Below are 19,669 nucleotides of genomic sequence, written 5' to 3' on the forward strand. Positions count from 1 at the left end.
TAAAATTCCATGTCCTATGCTACAGTACCTGTTATGGTCTCAATGTATCACCCATATTCCACATGTTGGAAATTTAATCCCCAAATTCATGTCAATGGTGTTTGGATGGGACCTCTAGGAAGTAGATGAGTCATGAGGGCATGGATGGAGGGATTACCATAGCAGTGGGCTTTGTTCTAAAAGTTTTCTCTGTCTCATGGGAGACACATGCTAGTGCAATACTCTTCAACTTTCTGCCTCTGGAATCAAACAAACCTGTACTCTTTAAAAAAATACTGCTACCTCAGTTATTTTGTTACAGAAACAAAAAATAATCTAAGACAATATTTCAAAGAAAAGAGAACATTAAGCCTCAGTATGAGTAACTTTATTTCAAATAAAGTCAAGAAAAGATAACAGCTCAGAGGGAGAACTTGGGAGCAAAAGATGTGGGGTCACTAAAGAAACCTAAAACCCCAACTTTTTAGAGCAGAATGAGTATACCTGGGTCTATGGATGTTGCTAACATTCTTTTTCGATGGCTAGTGTTTATGTCATAAATGCAGTCGATCATCATTATTTGGTAAACCTGTATTTGTTGGTTGTCTATTTAATAAGTTTTGTATATTGGCTCTCCAAATACCCAAGAAAAACAAGAGCTGTAACATAAACAAGAATTGAGTATGGCCTATTTAGCTCCATGGTCTTTGTATTTGTGTTTTCTGCTTCATTTGCTGTGGGAAATGGTCTCTAGTTGTGTTACAACTGCCATCTAGTGATCCTGAACATAAGGATGTGATGAGCCTAATGGTAAAAATATATTAGATAAGCGTCATTCAGGTATGATTTGCAGTGCTGCTGACCTTGAGCTCAATGTTAGCAAATCAACAAGTTGTATTAAACATGGTATCTTTAAACATAAATATACATAAAATAAGGTTAGGGATTATTCAGATGACAAAAATGAGCTCATAGGAATCTGACCTTGTACTTGTAAAAGAAATGATTCAGTAGTTTGCTAACTCAATGTTCAAGGTAAATTTATAGATCCCAGCCACTACCAATACAACTATTACACTATGTCTGTGTTAATGAATTGTGTTAAAATTTTCCACAATAAAAAAGGGGGACGGGGAGATAGCGCAGTAGAATAAAAACTTGCCTGGCAAACACAAAGGCCTGAGTTCAATCCCTGGTTCTGCCAAAAACAAAAAGATAAAAATAAAATTTTCCACAGTAAAAATCCATAAATATACCAGGCATAATACATGTCCGAAATCATAGCTATCTGGGAGACTGAAGCAGGAAGATCCAAGTTCAAGGTTAGCAGATACTGTGAGACCAAGTCTGGAAATTAAAAGGGTTAGGAAATGTAGCTCAATGGTAGAGTACCCTGTATTCAAACTCAGTAGCTGGGAGAAATGAGATTCATTCACTGTACACAACAATCACCTGTATAGCTTCTAAGAACCCTCAGAAATGTGAACAATCTTCACAGTTTTGCACATAGGCAGAAGAGGAACTTTTAAAACTCAATAGTTAATATATGCCTTCAAAGGAAGGCAAGAGGTGGCTCTGGAATTTCAACCTCAAGGAATAATTGAAGAGTGGGTACCAGGACTTCAGGCAAGTTGCAAGACTACACTGTAGTCTCTAAGTATGTTAGAAAACCTACTGGAATTACTGTTAAGAGATGTTTTTCAGTTTTAAAGACAAAATCTGTATACATTCAGTGTATAATTTGATATTCTGATCTATTATATGGCCTTTTTAAGATACAACATTGTAACAATGGGACAAAGAATGGACAACAGCAATAAAATTTTAGAATAAACAAAGGTGGTGGGAAAAAACAACATGGAAGGAAAGACCAAAAATTAAATACACACACACACACACACACACACACACACACGCACGCACACACACACACAGAGATCACAATTCCATAAGTATCTGGGACTGACAACTCTGGGCACCTCTGAAACTGAGGGTTAAGTGAGACTAATAAAATAGAGTTGGTGGAAAGTTCAAGGGTCACTTGAGTCCCCAGATGCACATTTGGAGGTTTATTCCCTGAAATGGATACTACAGGAATAAGGTCTCTGACCTGTAGACCATAGGCACATCACTAAATTTTCACTAAAGCAGGATTAAGAAAAAAAAAGCACAGTGAATGCCAAGACCTCTAAACTCTTTTCCTACTTTCCGCTCAAAATTTCATGGTGAGAACTTTTTTACATTTCTCTAAAAGCCTGGGGTCCAGCAGATCCATCCCTCACCTTCCTACTACAAATTTTTAACGTTAGAGTACCAGCTGTGCATCTGATAGAGGAAGCAATCTATATTTAGCTGCTTGGTATGGCAAGGAGTATACATGTATGCAAAAGTGTCAAAACAGAAAGAATTTAGACTCACCTTCTTGTTCCATCTAACTGGTTTTGTGTATATTTACCCAAGCATCAAAGAGGGTACAAGAGAATCACATCACACCAGTTTAAAAAATAAAAATAAAAAATAAACTTTGCTTTTTATCTTGCACTTGAGAAATCAGATTTGTAAGTTTTGGAGGAGGTCAAAAGTGAATTATCAGATTACTCATGCATGGATGAGGACACTGATCCACGATGGTAAAATAATGTTTTCATAACAGAAGAGCGGTGTGGGTGGATAATGAGGATAATGATGGTTTTGATGTTGGTCATGTGAGCCAAAGTTCCTGTGACAGTAAAATGGAACAAGAAACCAGTGATACAGAGACGGGGGATGTAGACCTCCTCGATACAGATGACAAAGAAAACAGCATGAGTACATACTTGACTAGTCAAAATGTTGCAAAATGACCATGCAACCAAACGGACTGACCCGAAGTTAAAACTTGGTCCAAAAATAGAGAACCTATTGGACAGAATGCTAGCACTGCCGTTGTGTTGGAAGTTTTAACAAATGAAATGCCACACAATGCTGTGAAATATACAAAGGATGAAATGCAAGTATTCTGTGTGCATCAACAGCCATATTCACTATGACACCCTAGTAGCTGATATGAAAGCATTCATAGGCCTGTTGTACTTAGCATAGATTTCTCATGGTGATCACAGGAATGTAAAAAAGATTTAGGAAAAGCAATGGCTCAAAACATGGCATAAAAATTTACATCCTTTATAGATGCAAGGCTTTATCGTTCTTTTAATTTAGACATCTATCCTGGAACAGAGACATCAGGCCCTGTTTATTACTTGGACAGCAAGAAACCCAATAATATAATAAACAGACTTGTTCTTCCCATCTTCCAAACTAATCAAAATGTGATATTCCACAACTGGTTTACCAGCTTCCATTTATACTTGCTAACAGAGCACAAGCTGACCAGCACAGGAACTGCACACAGGAGCAAAGCAGAAATTTCAAATGAAATGCTGCAATTTTAAAACAGAGAACTGTACAGTATAATCTTTGGATTTCAGAAGATACCACTGGCCTAGTACCTGGCAAAGAAAACCATACTGTACTGCTGAGGTCAACATTTCACCATGATGGAAATATCAATAGGCAAACCTCAACAAAACAGAAGCCTGAGATAGACACTTTCAACAACAGAGCCAAACACTGAGTAGATGTTGTTGAGGAGTTATACAGCAACTATGTTATTTGAAACACAAAACATTGACTCATAGTGGTGTTTTACTCACTCCTAAACATGTGGCACAGTTTGATAGCTTACGAAGAAAATAATAAGTACAAAATATCAAGCAGAAATTTTCTTAGCAACTGGAGCTCATAAGAGATCATTTATAGCAGAGGAAAAACAAAATGTTTCTACCCAGGGAACTAAAAAAAACTGTAGAACACACTCATGAGCTAACAGGTAAACAGCCAGGCACAGCATTACAAAGACCTACCTTGACAACAGGGAAACAAGATGTTAACTGTGCCATACAAGGAAATACAAGGAAAAAAAAAAACGTATTAGGAGTGTGAAATGTGTGCACTGAACATGTAGCTCTCACATGTGAAGACTGCCTTGGGTATGACAGTTGAAGCAAAGCTTACTTCTGTGGTAGGCTTTTGTTTACATTTACTTTGTCGTTCACAAAGAAATTTATTTCTGATGCTATCTTTTGGATTTTGTGTAACCAAGTGCAGTTAATGTGAAAATTTTTAGATCTATCCTAAGTACATAATGTGTATTAATAACTTCCTAATTTCATTAGTATTCTATGGTCTGGCTAACTATACACTGTATAAGAACCTCCTGACAAAACAAGACCACTGAGATGTCAAGTACCTCCTACAAAAAGGCTAGGAAAGTCAAAAAGACATGTGCTATCATGTAAGTAATGCTCGTGTATGGGATGCACTGTTGTCCTGTGTTTGAAGTGCTGTAGGTATGGTAACTGAAGTAAATGTTTTCTTTGGCACAGTGCTACTGCTATTTTCATTGTAGTTCATATATATGGGAATTTATTTCTGATGTTCTTTATAGACTTTGTACATCAAACACCAGTCAATGTTGAAAATTTTAACACTCAAAAATATTAAAGTCAGTATTTTATTTTTTTGTGATCTTCTGTTAACTGTTTAATAAAACTCTTTAAAATTAATAATTAATTCATAAGTATTCTAATGATACACCTTAATGAGAAAATTAGTCTTATGTCCCAAGCTTTCTTTAGTGAATTTTCCCTATTCTAATGATGCTGCAGGACTTGTCCTATAACCAGGCCATGAATGCCAAATATTGGAGCTGACAAGCTCTACACACACATTCAGAGCATTTTTAGTTCACCATACTAAATATAGGCAAAACATCATGATCAACATACATCTGAAAAAAGCAGTTAACATGAAGCACCAAAACATGGGAGAGGAAAAAAAAAAAAAAAAAAAACCTACGGAGTAAATAATCTAGAAAGCAAAAACTTCCTCAAAGATATGAAGATACAGCAACCATGGGAGAATAAAAGGCTTCAAGAATGATTTGGTGAACTAAAGAGCTCTTAAAAATCACAACAAAAACTGCTTTAAAATTTCTTTTCAACAGAAAGGTTGGAAGGTAGTTTAGAAAAATCCCTAGAATGGGAAGACAAAAATTAAAAGACCAATGAAACAAAGTGTAGCTATCCATTAGATCCAAGAACTAAACAAAATTGGTTTCAAAAAAAGAAAAAAGAGAATCATTATCCCAGAATGGAGGTACCATATTCAGAGAGCCCACTAAGAACCAGTGTAAGAGAAAAATCTGCAAGGTATATGGCATATAATTAGAAAATTTGAGAACACAGGGACTTAGAAAGCTCAAAAAAAAAAAAAAAAAAAAAAAAAGCTTCCTAAATTTCATTATTTTTCAAGATTCCAGTCCTTGTATTCTGAAAGTGCTTTCCCACCTAGAATTCTGTGTGCAGCTAAACATTTTCAGGTATGTCAAAAGAATTATTTGCTTAATTTTAAGGAGTCACAGGAATGGGGGGGGGGACCTATTAATATCAGATGTCTGACAACTGGAGAGGGAAATATGAAAAGAATGAAAGCAGCCTAAACAAAACTCCTAGTACTGGATTAGAAGTAGAATCATCAGTACATGGGTATCTGCATAACAAAAGGCCAAATCTTGACAGACTTGTGGCAGTAAGTACATATATACCCATTCCCTATTAAATGTCTGACCCCACTGCAGCAGGGAAAAGACAAGATAAGCCTGGAAGACTGTTGTGCTAGAAAACAGTAAGTACTCAAAACACTGATACAAATATCACAGAACACAAAAACAGTGCTGAAAGGTGCCTCCCACCACCACCATTAGCAAAATTTGGAAGCATTTAAGACAAATAAAAACTAGTGGATTGTAACCCATTCAATAAAATCATCAAGGAGTTCATCCTGGAAGGAAAAAGCGAAAAATTAAATTGAAGATGGCCAAAAATAAATTAGTAGTCATTTTGTACTATCGCAGTAATAATTAGGCAAGAATTATCAATGGATGCTAAAACTACGATCAACATACATCTGAAAAAAGCAGTTAGCATGAAACACCAAAAACAAGAGAGAGAGAGAAAAAAAAAAAAACCTTATGGAGCAAAAAATCTAGAAGGCAAAAATCTTCTCTTCAAAGATACGAAGATACAGCAACCATGACAGAACAAAAGGCTTCAAGAATGATTTGGTGAACTCTAGCTCTTAAAAAGTAGATCCAAGAACTAAACAAAATTGGTTTCAAAAAAAGAAAACCATTATCCCAGAATGGAGGTATCACATTCAGAGAGCCCACTAAGGGCCAGTGTAAGAGAAAAATCTGCAAGGTATATGGTATATAACTAGAAAATTTGAGAATACAAGGACAAGGAAGCTTAAAAAAAAAAAAAAGTATAATGCAGAAGAGATGGCTTACAAGCCTCTAATCTTATCTCACAAATTACTTCTTACTACTAAAGGAAAAAACAACTTGACACTGGTGAAACCTACAGACACTACTTTACCAAGTCGGAGGTAAACGCCAACAGTAACAGCACAACACATCTCATGTCCCCTAGTGTGAAGTTTTTAAGAATGTACCATAATGTGTTATATTCTTGTCAAAACTGCAGTTTGAATCTAATGAGTAAACAGAGAATATGAAACTGAGGTACAAATTCTTCAACTTGGAGACAAATCACTGTACATTTCAGGGACAGACATACTCATGCTAAAAATATGCAGTCACAAAAATGTCAATTTTTCATTTTATTCAAAGTTGGTACAGAAGTGCTAACATTTCCATAAAATAATTACTATACTTCAGTTACAAGACAAAATACCACAGAAAGGAATGTACTTTGCAAGAAATGTAGTTCATCTTAAATTTCCAAATACTTCTGAAGGCTAATGCAGCAGCTGGCAAAATAACACACAGTACATAAAGAACAGTGTATTTTACAGAGTCAGTAATGAAAACTGACAGCTCATTAGATTTACCTCAGTAACACTTTTAAAATACATTAAATCAAGGATCACACGTCTACAATTTTAAAAATCAGATTGTATACAATAAAGTTAGAATTATTGTAAATGGTTAAGAATTTTAAAACTACAATTTTAATTATTTTCCCTTCAATATGGAAATAACCTGGTTTATACCAAATTCTACTTTCTGCTGGCAACTAAAACACTGCACAGTAAAATGGACCCAATTAGTTAAACTTTAAAACAAAAAGCTGTGAACAAGGGTAAATTATTAATCAGTTTACAATAAAAAATTCATTAACAAAATTAATTCATCAAATTCATTATAATCACATTTGCTCTACAACTGCTAAATGACTAAAATGATACATGAACACAATACAACTCCCAGTGTACCGACTGGACTTTTACAAAAAATCTGAAAGCATAATAGGCAGGACACTGGGAAAAATATTATGCAATGTAGACATTTTTAAAAATGCATGAATACTTACATATCAAAATTACTAGATAAAAGCAGCAGTACTCTGCTGACATTTGGCTTAAAAACAAAGGAATGAATGAAGCAATTTCACAGGATATTATTAGAAAAGGAATTGTTTTTCTTCTTGAAGAAGACTACTAACTTTTGCACAGCAACTATTTTTGATATCCATCTTATCAAAAAAGAAAAAAAAAAGCACTGAGAAGCCTAACACAGTTCATACTGTGATTGCCAACACAGGTCTAGAAAGAGAACACGGGACATCCAAGCAAAGAATGAGTGGTAAATCCCTGATCTATTGCTGAACTCTGCTGGCAATCTATAAACTGAAGCAATAATGGCTGGGGAAAGCAGGTTACAGATTCCATACCATTATCTGACACTAATGTAGTATGTCATTATTAAAAAAAATAAAGCTTTTGCATTTTAACAACCCCACAGAAAAGTCCATGAGCAAGACTTGATCTGTTTGCCACTGAAAGTCTGAAATCTCACAGTGAAATTAGAAAATTTTAACTATACATATTTACACTGCTAGGGCTACTTTTCACCTAGGCTAATTAAAGCAGTTTTCCATGGAATTATAAATCCAAGATATCTCTGCCAAAGGAATTTTCAAAAGTAGTATTTCATTAAGTTCTAATAAGCTATTTTAAACTTAACAGTACAGAATACATAGTATACAGGACTAACAGATTATAACTGATTTGCATTTTCACATTCTGCTAAGCCAAGGGTGCTTGCTCCTCAAACTTCTCCAGTTCCTTCCATTCCTGGTATTCCTCTCCCCTGACACTGCCCTCTCAAGCCTAAGGTTTTACATTCTAAAATAATATGGATAAACACCTGGCTAGCTTTGTGCTGGAAAGAGGAATCTCCCTCAAAATGTTCAGGTTACCTCACCTAAAACATGTCACATTAGCCTACACAAACTATAATCTTAATTCTAGACATATGAGATTTGACCAAGCCCACCCCTAAGAAGATAAACACACAAAATACAGAAGAGCAGGAACAAGGAATTTACTTCTCTCCTAAGAACTGTATTTGACATTCAGACAAAATTCAAGATACAGCTATTTATTTACTCTTGCTAAGTGTGGACCATTTGGAAATAAATGAAGTGAGAGACAAGATAAGGGAGTTGCTGGGTGGAAGAAATGTATTGTCCTTTTTTGAAAGCATATTCACAGATTCCTCTAAATCTGGTCTTGAGAATGATGGGACATATAAAGAATCTTTCGTTATTAGTGCCATTGTGAAAAAGCAAAGTGATTCTTGTTTGTAAATCTGTCTCAGGATTAGTTTAATGCTCAGAACACTCTCCACTAAAATGAAACAATCAAGCATATGAAGAAAATAAAGATTACTTCACTCTCAAATACAACCTGCACAAAAATTAAATCAGTATTTACCCTATGAAAATGTGAACATCTCCATGTTTCTTAGAGTACCACTGATGAAAGGTATTATTTTCACAAGGCAAGATTAAAAAAAAAAAAAAAAAAAAGGAAAAAACCTCCAATGGCTCTATAGCTTAGAGCAAAAAGTTATGAGTTCTCACCAAAACCCTGAATGTCTATCCTTATTTCTTTATTTTCAGATTGTGGAAATTAACCTGAAGACTCCATCTCTATTAGCAACCCCCAAATACAATCACATTTTTCTGGACCTTTGTATTCTCTCTCCACCAAAGCAGAACAAACATTATTACCTTGAATCCTTCATCACTTAGGGATCACTTGTAACTGAGATGCCTCATTTTCTACAGCTTGCACTACTGTAGTCCTTATAACAACTCTGAGATAAATACTTGGGAAGTTAATGACTGGCACTTGTCGGTTACTAAGAATACTATCAGTTTTGTGCTTTCTACGTGTGGAGACACACACTTGAAAATGATTTTGTGCTTTCTACGGACCATTAGCTTTTCTCTATCATGAAATATTAACTGTTATGTGTCCTCAGACATACTTTTCAAACCTACAAAGGAAAATGATACAACAGAAATATGACTTTAACATTTTAATTATGAATATAAAAAAGATAAATAACATTAGACTACAACAAAATTAACCAAGCTACTGTTTCCTGAACCTAAAAGCTACATGTAATGTATGTAAATATGTGGGCTTCTTTTTAAATGTTCATTAGTTATAACAAAATTTAAGAACAAAGAATTTTGTTCTTAAAAAAAAAAGGGGGGCACAAGCTATTCGTCAATACTGACACCCAGAAGGCACTAATCCAAACATCTAAGTTTCAAAAGCTGGTTACAATGGAATACCATATCTATTGGCCTTTGCCAATTTGGGAATTCAACAACAATAAGCCTAACTTCATTTTCAATTATCACAAGAAAAAAGTGAGTTACTAATGAACATTTATTCTACTCATGTAAATCTAGGCCCTTGATAGCAAACATTTTAGAGCTTTCAATAATTCAAACAGCCCTCTGCAGGGTATGTGCCATAGGTTTGTCACCACTGGTCGAGGCTATATTGATAAACTGAAACTTTATCTACTTTATCTAAAAGCAGTAAATCAAGTCCTTTATCCAGCAGCAGTAGTGAACAGAGTAAATTCATCAAGGAATTAGGTTGTAAATATCTACTCTCAACTTGAGCTGTTGTGAAAACCACTGTAATATACATTGCCCTTACTGGTAGGGTACACTGAACATAATCATCCTGATGGAATGGGGGGGTATTATTTATCACAGGCAACAGCAAAGTTCTTTTCTCCCTTTCTGAGAATTACAAAACCACTGGTCCTTTACAAGGAGAATCTGACACCATAATTTGCTCTTTAGACCCTTCTCTTCAATACTGTTTAAGGTAACTAAATTCAAGCACTGTTATACACAGTAAGGTTACTGAATTAAGTCAACAGCCACAGATGATTTACGATACTCCCCTGAAAAGTAAAGTACATGATACAGATATACCAAACCTTTTCTGTTCATTTCTAAGAAAAAAGACTATCTGTCAACAGTTATGTTGGTTATCCAATAAATGGGGTACAAACTCCAATCTGCTTAAAGGAGTTGATTGAGATAAATACAAATTATATCAGTTTCACACCATTTCTCTAAAGGTGCTCAATAGTTTAGGTCCAGCACTGGTAAGGGAGACATTTAAAGACAAACATTCACATGAGTAAATGAATAAATAATGGTGTGGGACTCAGATCTGCTTCATTCTCTACTAGGAACTGAAGTAGCTGAGCAGCTACACTATTCCAACAGAGGACAGACTCGACTTTAACAAGGAGGATCTGTACCAAGTTAAACCAACAAATCCAGTAATCTAAACGTTACATTTTATACAATCTAGCCTCAGGACTACCAATACAAATGGGTTTCTCTATCTGCCAACTGACAAGTTTCAACTTTTTAGCTTTATGTGCTGAAAACAACAGAACATTTTGGGCATATAAATAAAGTACTGCTTCTCTGCAATCTGATCGCATCATCACTTCAAATTTTCACTATCACTTTCTCCCTAATTTTTGAAAATGATGTTTTGAGAATAAAAAAAAAAAAACCTGACTTAACTATTAGTTTCTATTATTAACCAACACAAACCTAAGGAAATTATTCTCAAAAATTGACATTTTTGGCCAGCATAAATTTAGTACACTTAAACATAACTATTACCCAATATTTTGTCATTTTGATCTTAGTCCTTAATTTAGGGGCAAAGTAGCAGTTTTAAATACCGAGACAATATGCCTGAAAATGAAGTAAGCTGACAAAAAAAAATTAAGAAAAATGAGAATTTGGCAAAGAACTAACAAATCAACGTGAGAGGAGACAAAAAGACCACGTTAAAAGTATGCACACATGTATAGCAATGCGTGCCATTTACAAAGTCTGCTCGGGGTAATAATATCAACAATGAAATAAATTTAGCACTTTAGTACCTGGCACAGAAGAAATCTCATGGATACTGAAACCCACAAGTACTTTTCTGACTAAATTATTAGTATCACACATCAGTCATATTAACCTTTAAAGTTAATGTGTACATAAGATTAAATAAGTTACCAAGCTAGATCTTACTCCCTAATACTCTCATTTACAAGGGGAGTGGCTCAACATGTTCACATAGCACTGGACAAGGCCATACAGAACTGTAGTTTACCACTGGACAACACTGAACCACTGGCAGTGGTACAAGCCAACAGAAACTTGCTAAAATTGGCTGATAACCAAGATGCTTTGGGCTCTAGAATCAAGCTAACATTTGTTCCTCTGCCAACTTGTTCTCATTTGTATCACTTAAGTACTAATCAGCATCTTAACAGTTTTCCTGATTTCTCAGGAAAATTTTATACTTGCAAGGCTCTACAATTACATAATTTAACAAGAAGGCTTTGTACACATCTTGTCTCAACTCAAACTCAGAATGGTGAGGTGTCACTAGTAGTAGCACATGTGGTTTTCTTTCCTGTCATCATGCCTCAGATAGAGACAAGGAGTAAAACCTGAAGGAATCAAGTACACCTAACACTGCCAGACAAGAACATTGAAGGACCTATTCTTTTAATGACAACATAGATACGTCAGTGGTAGCGAACCTTTTAGAGTTTCTATGATACAAACAGCCCACTGCAACCCACATGGCATAGGTTTGCCACCATTGAAATAGGTCATTTACTTGGCAAAAAAGAATGAGAACCCATAGGCTACATGAAATGGTTTTCAAAGATGGGGAAATCTGTCCACCTTGTATACAGAAAGAAAAAGTCATGGATTGCCAATACAGAAAACAAGACAAGACTTTAGATAAAAGAACTGAGCAACAACCCTCCGACCCAATTCTTAAAATGGGAAATTTCACAAAATGATAGATCTCTGCTTATTTTTTGAGATGGACTCCCTAAGGGCTAAGACTACAGGACCCTAGGTAGTCTGTACTCAAAAAGACAACCAAGATCATTTCAGTCAAGTGAAAAGGAAGCCCTAGAGATTGAAATCTATTGAACTTAGGCTAAAAGGCATACCATTTATATTGTTTGATGCGCTCTATAGAGAGAAAAATGGTAACCTCCCAGGAAAGAATGGCTAAAGAAAAAAGGTTAGCTCAGCTAGTTACTCTTCTGAGATGAACAGAAGATAGGAGGTCCCACAAAAGAGACAAGAGCCATGCTGTGTACCAGTGTGCCTCAGCCTTTCTCATCAGATCCAGAGGCAAGAAAGACTGCCTAAGAAAACAAAAATCTAGGAGCTGGGAAACATCTACAGGTTCTCTTCACCTTGGTATTTTTCTCCACCTTAAAAGATTAGTAACCTTATCTCCTTATCTTGGGTCAATTTTGAAACTCAGCTTGAGCAAATATAAAAATGTACATTGATGTCTACAGAGATCAGTATCACCTATAAAATAACATTTCTCTAGCTTGAAGACAGTCCATACAACATTCCAGGAACAATCATTCTAATGAAAAATAGACGAAATAAGTCTCCTGAAATGAAGCTGCCATCAGAAATTCACATACCTATTCAAGCACATTATTAATGGAAAGTCACAAGCACAGCAAGCTTCAGGGACTTCAGTTTTAACTAAACTGATGTTTATACTGGCAAGAATAAACAATTCTATTGGAAATACTAACAGTCATTCCTTATTTACAGACATTAATACCCTAAACTTAACCTACTGTTATATATACACACAAGATGGATATATTTTATGTATCTTACTAAGACATGAGAGAGAAGGTAGGGAGACACTAATAATCCAACCTAGTAAGACACAACATTAAATACAGAAAAATCTATAAATACTTTCTATTCACTTACACTGTGAAAAGAAGGAAGAGTGCCCAGCCAATGTGTTAATTCTCACTGCTGAGTTATATGGCAGTATGTTCAGAGTCAAAGCCAATGTTAATTTCTACAATTTAATGCCAGTTCTGAAAGCCTAATATTCTATTACTTTCTCAAATAACAAAAAGTTGTCTTGAAGGACGAATATTTCTTTTGGAAAAATTGCACAAAGCACTGAAAAACCAAATGGTTTGTTAGAAACATCTGGACAAACACTTTGTCCAGATTTGGTGACCTGGCTTCTGTTCTTCCCAAATAGATTTTATGATCTGAGACAAGTTACAGCCTCAACTTCCATACAAAAAGATGGTCCCTATCTATTTACCCCCAGATTGTAAGCTTCATCAAATTGGGGGGAAAAAATTCTACAAGGCACTCTACAGCTCTTTAGAAATACATGCTATTCACAATAAATTACTTTTCATCTACCTACTCAGTCCATGACAAAGTCTTCTGAAGATGGAAAGACATTATGCTCTACCTGGTATCTTCTAAAATCAACTTTGGACTAATTGAGTCTATCATAAACAACAGGTTTGTACACTACAAAAAAAAAAAAAAAAATCTGAAGTCATCAAGGCTGAGTTTTGAATCAAAATCTACAAAATTATCTACAAAAGTGATTTTCCCTAATACAAGCTTAATAAAAATCATGCAATTTAAAAAGCATCATTTTAAAGAAAATCAAAGAAAGTAGATACATAATTAGCTTTCTTTCATGGAGGACACAGTACTATATAATCTATAGAGATTTTCTCTAACATCTTTTGTACCCTGTTCTAAGTAGAAACAGCCTGTGAAAAATATTCCCATCCACGGATGCTGCAACTGGGACAAACTAAGCCATGTCAAGAGAAGGGTCTTAAAATTTACGCAAGTCCTGTAATCATCTCTACAAGTGCACTACTATACTCCAAAGTTCTTGTTCATGGCACCTCTTGAACATGCTATACGTTACACAAAAAATGACTATACTGAAAATCTACAAGTGGCCAGCATGCACTCTTGAGTTTCCTGTTACTGATGGCCAGTTTGCATTGAAACATCCTCATGCTTTAATACACTATATAACAAAGATGTAGAGGATGTGTACAGATGGCAGGGCATTGGGGGGGGGGGAGGATAGGGGATAGAGGAGCAATGTTATCAAGAATGTAATGATTCCAGAACTAAAATTCTCTTCTGAAACGTCAACCTTAATATATCATGCTCTAATCAAGTGGGGTAACTCAGCACACAAAAGCAGTGTCAGTTTTTCTTTAGGATATTTGGATGCATCCTCCAACTTAATCCATTTGGGAAAGGATGTGTCTAATAAAGAATACAAGGGGGATAAAAAATATCAGGGAAACCTGATGGAGTATGCTTACTCGTGTGTTCAGCACAGGTTAATCAAACACTGCTAGGTATCTAGTAATTCCTAAACTGTACTTTAAAAAGTCCTTAAATTTGGTCAACAAGTGTGGGGGTCATCAGCAACACTTATTTCAGTTCCCCTCACAATCATTTAATAATTAAACTATGACATGTAACTTTCTAGGCTGACTTGGTCATTTTGGGTATGCTTCCTTAAGCTTCAATGAAAATAGGAAAGGGGGGGGTGACAGCACAATGGAATATTCCCCTCCAATATTACACATAAAGATGGTACAAAAATACCTACAGGCAAATATTCTACCTTTCTTTTGGCAATCAGAATCCAGACTTTATGTTAACAAAATTAAACCTGGCAATCAACCTGTCCTGAAATGGGTACAAACAAACATATTAGATTTTCAGTACATAACTGATTGTATGTCTCAAACTTCATTTTTCTTTAATGGTAGTAGGAATTAAGAGACAGAAAAACTTAGAAATGAGCAAATCTTCTACTTCAGCATAAGGTCTACCAAAAGTTAGCAGTGCAGACAATATACCTTATTCATGACACTTTTAACATATATTCTGCTTTAAGTTCTCTATGAGAATAATTGGTCTCTCCTAACTTTGGTATGGAAAAATTTTAACCACACTGTTGCACTGTTCAGTCTGTTTTGTTTCATTTAAGTTGAAGATTTACTTTCATCCATCTCTGGGAAAATAAAGTTTTACAAATAGATGATTTTACACTAAGTAAAATTTGGCTAAAAACCTACCAAGTAAACAATGCCTGAGAGATGCAACAGTTACATAATTTTTTTCCAAAGACCAGTACTTTTTTAAGTTAGGTATCTCACTATATCCTTAAGTTCATAAGGAAAAATACACAAACATGAAAATTCCAAGTGAACACACAGCAAAAAGTCCAATGTTTAGTATCACTTTAACTTTGGGAGTCTCTTCTAACATTTGTAAACAAACGGCCTCCTCCTCCATCAGGTCTCTGAGACTCCTCTTGCTGAGGCTCTTACTTTTAAAGCCACAAAACCAGTCTATGAACTTCCAGTACCGGTTTCCATTCTCTGTTTCTTTCTTTCTTTCTTTCTCACCCATGAGAGCTGCTTGCCCATTGGAATAAGCATCTACCGGTGTTTCTGCCTCTGAATGACCCAAGGAAGCCACCGGATTGCCTTCTTCTCTGCAAGTCACCAACAGATTAACATCTTCAGGCTGTAAGCCCTTTATGCTATCTTCAGATTTCCCATTGGGAATGACGTGGTTAATGGCCTCACTGTTCTCATTGCATCTGAGAATGCTCTTCTCTTGCATTCTGTATAGTTCATCTTTCTGAGAACAACTCTCCTTTGACACCACATTCTTCTTAGACCAAAAGGTGGTGGTACGAATCTGTTCCTTTGTAGGTGGTGGTGTGAGGAGGCTAACAATTACAGTAATGAGTCCTGTCACCCAAAACAATGCTGTGGCCACATACATATAATGGATATCTTTGATGAAGCCCGGCCTGTTATCAGGTTGGTCACACTCTGGGGCACGGTAGGTAAAGGCTAGTATCAAACGGACTGCTCCAAGAACAAAGCCAGCCATTCCACCATAGAAAGCCCCTTGTTCATTGCAGCGCTTCCAGAAAATTGCCAGAAGGAACAGGGCTGCCACTGGGGGTGTCAGGTAATCTGCTACTTCCTGAATATAAAGGTACATCTGGCCTCCTTGCATCTCCACGATGATTGGCACCCATGCTATGCTGATTACCACCATAAAAGCCACAAATATCCTCCCCACAATCATTAGTTCCCGGGAGCTTGCACTCTTGCGGATGAGTTTGTACACATCGAGGGTGAATATGGTACTGGCACTGTTAAAGATAGAGTCCAAGTCACTCATCAGAGCCGCAATCATCACTGCCATCATCAATCCCCGAAGCCCCACAGGAACCAGTTTCATCACCAGGCGCGGGTAAGCAATATTGGAGCACCCAGCTCTGCTTCCACACACTTTCATGCAGTGTTCCGGGTTGATGCAAGCTATATCATCAACAAACAGTATCCTGGAAATCATTCCTGGAACAACTATGATAAACATTGGCAGAAGCTTCAAGAAGCCAGCCATAAGAGTAGAGCCTTTGGCATGAGCAATGTTTTTGGCTGCTAGGACCCTCTGGACGATGACTTGGTCAGCACACCAGTACCACACTGAGGCCGGGGTCTGCCCAAGAATGAATCCAGGCCATGGAACATCTTCATCTGTTGGATCCCGTAACATTTTTAAGGCTTCTTTCTTAGGGTGGACAGTACAAGAATTTGTGTGAGAAAGGTTGTACGTCAACAAGATGGAAGAGACATTGGGTGAGGCCAACATGTACCTTCTCTTAACTTCCTCAAACCCACCAATCTCCATCATGCTAATAATCATAAGTGTGAGTGCCCCAATAATCATGAGCAGGGCCTGCAAAGTGTCTGTGTAGATCACTGCAACAAGGCCTCCGGTGACAGTCAGTAAAGCAGTCATGCCAATGAGCAGGATGACAGACACATAAAGGTTCCAACCCAAAGACTCCTGGATAAAAAGGGCGCCCGAATACAGATCCACTGAGAGTTTGGTGAAGATATAAAGAATCAGAGACAAGGCTGCAAAATAGACCTGAATCCTATGGCCACCAAATCGCTTGGACAAGTATTCAGGCATGGTGTACACCCCTGATCGGATGTAAATTGGAATGAAAACCCATCCCAGAAGTTGCAAAAGCAGTAAGGCATTGAATTCCCATGCGCCCACTGCAAATCCACTTGCAGCTCCAGATCCTGCCAGCCCAATGAAGTGCTCACTCCCAATATTGCTCACAAACAGAGAGGCACCAATTGCTACCCAGGTCATAGAGCGCCCCGCCAAGAAGTATCCACTCACGGTGCTTCTATTAGATTTCCACATGGCAAAAAAACCAATGCACATGACCAGGATAAAATACAGGGCCACTATGGCAATGTCTGCTGTCTCCAGTACAGCCCTCATTCTGGTAACTTCTGAATAAATGTCCAAATGACAGAAGTGTCCAACTTTTCTTACTTATTAGTAACCCCAGTCAAGTTTGTAAACCATACGTGAACTGGACTACAGAGAGCAACACAGCAGGTCAAAGTCTTTGTCCTTTGGTTTGCTGTCTTGATGGTGGTGATAAACTTTGAAGGAGACAGTTAAATTTTCCTCCGCTTCTTAATTGGGATCGAGAACTTAGCTCGTACTCTTAATCCACTCTCCACAAGACCATCAGCATTTACTCAGGTGCTGGAGGAGAAATTCTGAGTTGCAGCTAAGTCTAGTGAAGCCTACTGTACCAACCCTGCAAGGCAGCAAAGACAAAAGACAAAGATTGAATTAGAGGAGGGTCTCACCAAGTGATGAGGAAACTTTCAGTCAAACAAAAACGGCGCAACAGACATTAAAAAAAAAAAAAACCTTTTAAAACACACTTCAGTTTCACAACAAAGACTAATCTGCACTCTTGCAGCTGATACTTAAAAATCACGGAGTATATAATTTTGAACTAAAAGCTCATCAACTTTAGAAATGGTGTAACTTTCTTCAGCAACTGTCTACCATGACAGTATATAGTGTCCTTTCTTTTCTTACTGTCACAGTCTCATTTTGGAATAGGCATGGCTATCTTGAAGTACACTTTTTGTAAAATCATTTTTACAAATTTGCTGCATTTTCTACTGATAAGGAAACAGGATCTAATTTAAGTAAAGGAGGTAGGGGTATTCAGAAATGTACCAAAACTAATCTTCAAGCACTATGAATCCTAAGATTATCTGGGGTTAACTTTATGGCCCTTAGGGTTCTGGATGGAAACAAAGAGCAGATATATTCTCTAGGTGTTAACATCTATCCCCAGATAATTTATATGCAGAAAAACAAATACTGTTACAAATCCATTGCCAGTGAACTGCCCTAAATTTCTACTATAAATGTATAATTACAGTGACCTAAAACTTAGAAGATGCATTCTGGGAAAAAAGATCTTCCATGCAAAAAAATAGAAACACACAACTTATAAAAACACCCTAAGATTTCTGTAACTGAGGTGTTTAAAGAAAAAGACTTTTAAAAAAGGTAATCTCCTTCTCTTCCTTTTCTTCAGGCACTATTTCCAAGAGAAACTCTGAGAAAAGTACCGACCCAGGTATAATTTTGTTGAATATTTTTTCCTTTTAACTTGAATGATATTGAAAGTAAGGAGAGGAAGAAGTCATTTTCTAAATTATTTTGTCTTCCAAACCTGAACACAACATATTTGTCCATTAGATAAATCATCTTCAGAAAGTCCATCATATTTTTCAGTCCTGGGTTAAGATAATCATTCTGCAAAACAGACATTTAAATTTACCTAAAATAATTTTTACAAATTTTCTGGCTTTTCTACTGATAAGGAAACAAGATCTAATTATTCAAAGATAATTATAATTGCAGCTGACAGGTAGATCAATAAGAAAATTATTATTCAAACCTGATACTTCTGTATGTTATTCTAAGTCATTTGTCCTTTTTTTTACTGAGAAAATTTCAGCCTTTCCATGCTTGAAAAACATGTTTCTAATAAACATGGGTATGTTCTTTTTAAAATGAATGGTAAACTTTACATCCCACAAATAACAATAAAGCTACCTCTTCTGAAATCTGTTCAAAATAGACCACAGTGCTAAAAACATATAAACACAATTCTCACTGGCAATAAACTAGACATAACACCGCAACAGTAATGTTCTTTCAATTAGGCCTAGCTAATTCATAAAGCTGTGTAGATAAAAAATGTCAATCCCATCTTTATGCCCATGTAAAATGATTAAAATCCCACCTCCTCAAAGTCAAGAGTTAATGGCCAGCATCTGTAAAATTGCCAAAGATAAAAAATATACTTAAAAGTTTCAGTATGCCACATTATACTTGCCAAATACTAAAATGGGTCATATCTTACGCCTTCCCCACACCCAAAAGTTTTAAGTTTTTAAAGAAATTCTTTGAAATTATTCACAACCACCCGTTTGAATGAGATCTTAAAT

The 19,669-nt window shown here is 36.2% G+C and overlaps 2 protein-coding genes across 2 annotated transcripts in view; both read right to left on the reverse strand.

Annotated features, from left to right (window-relative positions):
• The window catches only part of Mrps6 (mitochondrial ribosomal protein S6), a 71,230-nt gene that overhangs the window by 31,010 nt on the left and 20,551 nt on the right, over positions 1–19,669 (reverse strand). The window lies entirely within an intron of this gene.
• Positions 6,687–19,669, reverse strand: part of Slc5a3 (solute carrier family 5 member 3) — a 33,386-nt gene continuing 20,403 nt past the window's right edge. The window contains exon 2 of the mRNA XM_023705546.1: positions 6,687–17,949. Coding sequence (XP_023561314.1) covers positions 15,465–17,621 — 2,157 coding nt within the window. The 5' untranslated portion in view covers positions 17,622–17,949 and the 3' untranslated portion in view covers positions 6,687–15,464. The remainder of the gene's footprint in view (positions 17,950–19,669) is intronic.

This window comes from Octodon degus, unplaced genomic scaffold, assembly GCF_000260255.1.
Source record: "Octodon degus isolate 3935 unplaced genomic scaffold, OctDeg1.0 scaffold00225, whole genome shotgun sequence".
Lineage (NCBI taxonomy): Eukaryota > Metazoa > Chordata > Mammalia > Rodentia > Octodontidae > Octodon > Octodon degus.